This window comes from Neomonachus schauinslandi, chromosome 6 (genome assembly GCF_002201575.2).
Source record: "Neomonachus schauinslandi chromosome 6, ASM220157v2, whole genome shotgun sequence".
NCBI classification, from domain to species: Eukaryota; Metazoa; Chordata; class Mammalia; order Carnivora; family Phocidae; genus Neomonachus; species Neomonachus schauinslandi.
The window spans coordinates 108,519,355-108,526,587 of NC_058408.1; the positions used below are offsets into that span (position 1 = coordinate 108,519,355).

The window sequence follows — 7,233 nt, forward strand, 5'->3', positions numbered from 1 at the left end:
TGCCTCTGGCGCGGCCCTCGGGGGGGCGAAGGTGAAGACCGGCTCCTAGGATGAGTGAAGGTGCGGCTGCTGCCTCGCCACCTGGAGCCGCTTCGGCAGCCGCCGCCTCGGCCGAGGAGGGCACCGCGGCGGCTGCGGCGGCGGCAGCGGCGGGCGGGGGCCCGGACGGCGGCGGCGAAGGGGCGGCCGAGCCCCCCCGGGAGTTACGCTGTAGCGACTGCATCGTGTGGAACCGGCAGCAGACGTGGCTGTGCGTGGTGCCTCTGTTCATCGGCTTCATCGGCCTGGGGCTCAGCCTCATGCTCCTCAAATGGATCGTGGTGGGCTCCGTCAAGGAATACGTGCCCACCGACCTGGTGGACTCCAAGGGGATGGGCCAGGACCCCTTCTTCCTCTCCAAGCCCAGCTCCTTCCCCAAGGCTATGGAGACCACCACCACGACCACTTCTACTGCGTCCCCCGCCACCCCCTCCGCCGGCGGCGCCGCCTCTTCCAGGACGCCCAACCGGATTAGCACCCGCCTGACGACCATCACGCGGGCGCCGACTCGCTTTCCCGGGCACCGGGTGCCCATCCGGGCCAGCCCGCGCTCCACCACCGCACGGAACACTGCGGCCCCCCCGACGGTCCTGTCCACCACAGCCCCTTTCTTCAGTAGCAGCACGCCGGGCTCCCGACCCCCGGTGCCAGGAACCCCCAGTACCCAGGCAATGCCCTCCTGGCCCACTGCGGCATACGCTACCTCCTCCTACCTTCATGATTCTACTCCGTCCTGGACCCTGTCTCCCTTTCAGGATGCTGCCACCACCCCTTCCTCCTCCTCGTCTTCCTCCTCCTCTACCACCACCACGCCAGAAACAAGCACCAGCCCCAAATTTCGTAAGTATACACCGGGTCTGAACTCTGATTTACTACTGACTTTCCGTTTTGCCCTCCTGCTGTCTTTTCCCTCCCGCCGCCTGTCTTCTCGCATCCTCCACCCCTCACCCAATTCCAGGTTTGGACCGCTGAATGAGATAGTTAACCTGGCCGCAAGGGAGGAAAAGGGTGCGGGTCTGTTCGGGGTCCGTGTGCGGGGTGGGGCTGGGGGGCGGTAGGAAACGGAGGCAGATAGTCAAGCTCCACCCGGCCTACTTCAGTGGGTCCCAAACGAGAACAGATCTCCTAACTCCCTTCAAAGGGTTAACGCGAGCGCGATTTCTGCTCACTGCAGACCTGCTGGCGAGCTCCCGGATCCGGCTCCTATTGAGAGCTGGGGAGGGAGGGAGGGCCTTCCCAAAAGCACTGAGCCCTTTCCCCGCCGGTAGGAAGGAGTGAAAGAAAAGCACATGCAAATTGAGCGATGATAAACCACAAAGGGAAGTTCTGTCCGTGTGGGTGTGTGTGCGCGTGTGTGTGGGGGGCTAATTTGATGGAAATGTTGATAGAATGAAGCTGTCGACTTATAGCAGCCCTGACCCGGGCAGCGACCAGGAAGGGTTAATTAGAAGCCATTGGGGGAGGTAGGGAAAGGAGGCGATCCATGGCGTAGGGCTAAAGTGATCACCACCCCCCTCCATCCCCCACCCGCCTCCCCCCGAGCCTGCCCTTGGCCCTTCCTGGGTGTAGAGATTGATTCTGTGGCCGCCCAGAGTGAGTTAAGTAGGGGGAAATAGCAAGGGAGCCCTGCCGAGCTACCGCCTCTAGGGTCCTGACGGAGGAGGAGTTTTTTCAGCTGTCAAGCGTTTGCTTTTGTTCCTTTCCCAAAGGTGGGCTGTGAAACCTCATCTCCCTTCCCTCTGTGCCTGAAAAATGTAAGGGGAATTGGACAGAGTTCTCTGCACTCCAGGGGGAGAACGTCCAACCCCTTTGAAACAGGTCACTCTGTGAATGTAGCATCTTTAGCCTGGGCGCGATTCCTGCCAGCACTGGCCAGTTTACCCCAAGAGTGATAGCTTCCTATGTATTTGTATAGGTGGTGTATATTTTCTCTCTATTTTTACAAATGTTTTGTGTGACTAATTGACCTCCCACCCCCTACCCCCCTCCTTGCTCTTAAAGGAAATGTTGGGAAGCTTTTCACTCTATTGATCAGGATCGGAAACAGTTTGCAACCTGTGAAGGTTATTTAGGACAAATCCCCCGCCTGCCGGTTCAAGTTCTGTTTAAGCCTGTTCTCCAAAAACTGTCTTTACATTGTATTTCTGTTTTGAGCTATAACATCTGGAGAGGAAGAGGGCTCATCATTAACTCTTCAGTAGGAATACCTGGCTTGCTTTTAGTCATCTGACAATTTTTCATTTCTCTGACCTGTGATCTTATTAACTTGGGTGTTATTTAACCTTGAAACTTTTTAAAAAAAGGATTTAGTGCATTTGTGGGTAAGGTCCAAGAGAGAAATTCCTTAATGCCCTGACTATGGGAGAAAAAAAAAAAAGATAAATTGGGAGTCAGAGAGAAGAGGGGAAGGAGGGAATCTGCCACAAACCAGAATGGCAGTCAAACCCGATAACTTGCTGCTTCCTTCTCCTTTGGCTGAAGTAGTCTTTTTGAGAGCACATTTTCTCAGGAGGTGTTTAGAGGCTTCTCTCAGCAAATCTAGCTTGAGTTTTGTGGAGGATAAAGGATATGCAAGTGTATGTATGGACGTATTCAGTGGTTTGAAAGTATCTATGTGTCTATCCTGAAGACCTCAGATTTTTTACCTTTGATGCAATTAATACGAATAATGGAGTGTGGGTGTACTTCTCAACTGTATATGTGTGTGTGTGTGGGGGGGGATATTTCATGTTCTTTCTCAGTTGATTTCCTTGTGTTGCATTCAGGAGGTCTTTAAAGAAAACCCCAAGGTAATTATTTCTACCTCTCCATGCTCCTTTTCTACATTCTGTAGAAGGGAATGGCAGCCTGTTTAATAAGTAATGATTATTGACAAGGCTCTCAGCCCCAAGGAAAAGGGGTGGGGGGAGAATCTGTAAATGGTGTCAGTGTTCACTTAGACATATAAGCAGCATTTGTTTTATGTGTATCTGAGGTCCAACTCTTGCTATTTTTTAAACCTTCAACAAGGAGTTGAATTAAGGGGTAAAACACTAGTATGCAAATCTAATAGAAACTGACCTGGTTTGCATATATCAACAAGGGAAATTTTAATGAAAGAAAGATGATGCAGTTTTTATAAAAGATGAATTTAAATAGTGAGGTTTATATGGTAATTTAGAGAAAAGGATAGTGTGTGTGTGTGTGTGTGTGTCCAAGACTGCAGGATGATTAACCAAAGGATATAAGGATTTCATTTGAGGGATTATTAGCACTGCTACTGTGGGCTGAAGAATGGCCTGAATGTCTTGCATTTTATTTTTCACTTGTTTTGATTATGTTACTAAAGTTCCCAGGAGAGAAATTCCCCTTTTTCCTAGTTCCTACTGTCAGACTTAAGTATATATATATTTTTCTTTCTGTTTCTTTTTTCTTTTCCTTCTTCTTCTTCTTCTTTTTTAATGAAAGTCATGAATTATGTTGTAGCACCTGAGGACAGCTAAGGATAAGGCTCTGTTTCTTCAAGACTAAGTCACTAATTCCTTAATGGCCAGGGTCTTGGCTCTTGAATTGAACATCTCAGGGTTTACAGAATGAATGTCTTTGTGTTTGTCTTAGGTCAGTCAGATGGATCTTGTCTGTAAAGGCAGCACAGCTCTTTGGAGGAAAAGGGGCTGGTTCACTCTTGAATAAACACACTTACTGATGGGTAGTAGGCAAAACAAAAGCTATTTTTGTTATGCGGGAGGCTCACTTTAGAAGACTCTAATTTTCTGTTGGATTAAAGACAAAGAAAGATTGAATTTAAAAGGCAGGAGGAGGGGAAGGGCTTGAGGTTGACTATTCTCTTGTCATCTTCCAACCTTTAGACCCTGAGCTGGACCAAAACTTTCTTCCACATTACTGCGATCTCTTGGGTTCCCAGTTAGCTGCCCAAGACTTGCTTTTGCTTCAGATATTTTTTTAGAAGCAAATATATTAAACGTATTGCCCCCAGATTATTTCACCAAAGACCTCTTCGAAGCATCTTGCCTCTGAGAAGGTAGATTCGGAAATTTTTAGTTCGGAAATTTTTCAAGACAAACGAAGGTTTACTATAGACAGGAGAGGAACAGTGATTTTGACCAGTTTACAAAGAGCCTTTTACAGCACAATGAATTGTGTTTTCAGACTTGAAATTTATATGTAGAATGTTGACAGTGCCAGTATGGATTGTTACTTTACTCAGCCAGAAGCCCTGTTTTAACAGTTCAGAGTTCAGAGTCATTGGCTAAATTCAGAAACTGAAGACAAGAGAAAGAGCTACTTTTAATTGGTTAGTGTTAGGGCCCTATTTGGAAAGTGTATATTTAATTACAATAAGTAAGACCACAGATCTCAAATAGTGTTTTTAGTGAAGAGGTAAATGTAGAATGTATCATTGATGTATAAACATGGTATGGGGGTGATTTTATTATAACCAAGCCTATTTCATTGAAACTTTACCTAGTCATACCTGTTGTAATTTTGAAGATAGCCTTTGATAACACTGAGTATTTTCTTTTCTTTATTTAAATTTTATTTAAATTCAATTAATTAACATACAGTGTATTATTAGTTTCAGAGGTAGAGTTCAGTGATTCATCAGTTGCACATAACACCCAGTGCTCATTATATCACGTGCCCTCCTTAATGCCCATCACCCAGTTACCCCATCCCCCCACCCAACACTGAGTATTTTCCTGTATTCTTTTCAAAAGATTCCAGTCTTTCAATAAGAGTACTCTTAGTTGTTTTATTGCATCCTTAAAAATACTTTGTTGAAATAAAATTACTTCTATGTATTGTCCTCTATTTACATGAATCCAGGCCTTCAAAGGAATTCTAGCATAGCAGGTCCCAACCCCACCAAAGTGAGAGGTCAGTATTTCTTATGAAATTCACTTGAGAGCTTTTTGATGAGCACATGTTACAACCTGAGTATGTTTTGATTTCCTTGGCCTTAATACAGGATTATGAGACTTTTCTGCTTTAATCAATTATACTGTGTGTTTTGCTCTTTAGATACTTACGTTGTACTTCATCACACACACACACACACACACACACACACACACACGGGCTGGTGTGGGCAAGGCTCTTTCTAGAGCCATTTTTAGTTTGGTCTTGGTGCATGAAGACAGTGTGGTTTAAGCCTTCCTCCTCTGTTCCCCATGACTGCTAAGGGATTGGTAATACTGTTGGTAATTGAGATGACCTTTTGCAGGGTTGATTTGTGAATCCATCCACCTATTGTATTTGTGCTGTATTTCCTGGATAGCCTTTTTTAACGCAGTGATGATCCGTAAACCAGTTAGAAAGGGGGGAAAAAAACCAAACAAACCCAACAAACAGACACTAGAAGCTGGTTTGTGGCAACTTCTGTCTGTTACTTTTCCAAGTCCAGATTGGGCCACGAGCAAGAGAGCAGGTGCAGGGTGACTCAGTTCCGTCTCGGGAGGTCTGGTGTGCAGAAGAGCAAGTTCTCTCTTCCCTTGGGGATGCTTCCCCAGCTCTTCCTCCTGTCCAAAGCATAATGGGAAGAAGTCAGATTTTCAGCTTGCTTCTTTTGTAGAAATTCTTTCCTCATAACCTCTCATATCTAGTGCCAAGCATATCTTGATATTCTATCTGGGATGTTGAAAATGGAACATGAAAGTTGGCCCTGAAATATATAAGAGCAAGGAAAGAGCCATAAATCTAAGTCTGTAAAAGGCATTTGAATTACTTGTGAATAGAACTGAATTTCATTTTTTTCCCTTTGAATCTGTTTTTATCCTCAGACTTTTGTGTTGAGTGAAGCAAAGCTGTACTGGGTTGACAAATACCACTGAGACGTTTTGAGATCCTAGATGTTTTTCTTGTCCACACCCAGGAAAGTGTTTCCTCCAGAACCATATACATATTGAAAGGGGTGGGGGGATCAGACTCAGTTTAAAGCTTTCTAATATCAGGATGAAAACATACCTAAAGGGGCGCCTGGGTGGCTCAGTCGTTAAGCGTCTGCCTTGGGCTCAGGTCATGATCCCAGGATCCTGGGATCGAGCCCTGCATTGCATCAGGCTCCCTACTCGGTGGGGAGCCTGCTTCTCCCTCTCCCACTCCTCCTGCTGGTGTTCCTACTCTTGCGATCTCTCTATGTCAAATAAATAAATAAAATCTTAAAAAAAATGTACCTAAATAGGTGTTTTCCATTCTTGCAATTATTAATGAAAGTTGTAGGATAGATGCTTAGTTTGATTTTCCATCTTTACCACTGTTTCATTGGGACTTCTTGTATTCCTGTTGAATAATGGCTCTCTTGAAGGTTCCTTGTAGACTTTTGATTTTTTTTTTAAGCCCTTTATTTCTTAGTTTATAGTGTAAGCAGGAGGCTTTCAAATTTTTCCTAGATAGTCTTAACATCGCCATGTCATTTCAAGTTGTTATAAAAGTCAACCCTTTTGGTAAGACAATGTTAGACTACGTTGATGTAGAAATTTGAGAAAAAAAATTCTACCCATTTATGCAGTTGAGTTATTATACTGTCTCGGGTACTTTATTTTTTAAAATAAAAAAAATTTGAAGGATTCCAAAAACTTGGCCAAAGCCTAATGGCCACTTATTGTCCCACTTAGATTGGCATACAAATCATACAAAATTTTGACAGCATTTGTTGTGTGATTCCACAAAACAGTAGTTCAACTGAATATAAGCTATTATGTCTTTTCATATGGTTGTGTTGTCTTCATAATACATGTCATGTTTCAATATTTTAATTCATTTTAATGAATATTTATTAAACATCAATTTGGGGCATTGCAATGCTGGTAGTTAACTGGTTAATTTAAGAAGTCTATAAAAGTAATAGTTTACAAAGCAGACAATTAAAATAAAGCTTTCTCCCATATCTTGATATAGGGCCAAGGCTTTTTCTTGAGTATGTGTCTATAAGTTTGAGCTTAGCATGTTTTTCTTTTCCTTCCTTTTCTTTTCTTTTTCGTAAGCCATACCTCTAATCACCTCTTTCTTCTTTAAAGACACTGGTAAAGGGGGCGCCTGGGTGGCTCAGTCGTTAAGCGTCTGCCTTCGGCTCAGGTCATGATCCCAGGGTCCTGGGATCGAGCCCCGCATCTGGCTCCCTGCCCGCATCTGGCTCCCTGCCCGCATCTGGCTCCCTGCCCGCATCTGGCTCCCTGCCCGCATCTGGCTCCCTGC

General features: G+C 44.9%; 1 protein-coding gene across 4 annotated transcripts in view; it reads left to right on the plus strand.

The window, feature by feature from the left end:
• The first annotated feature begins 50 nt into the window (after window positions 1–50).
• NRG3 (neuregulin 3) overlaps window positions 51–7,233 on the plus strand; it is a 1,029,538-nt gene continuing 1,022,355 nt past the window's right edge. For all 4 annotated transcript variants that reach the window (XM_044916509.1, XM_044916510.1, XM_044916511.1 and 1 more), the window contains exon 1: window positions 51–879. In XM_044916509.1, coding sequence (XP_044772444.1) covers window positions 51–879 — 829 coding nt within the window. The remainder of the gene's footprint in view (window positions 880–7,233) is intronic.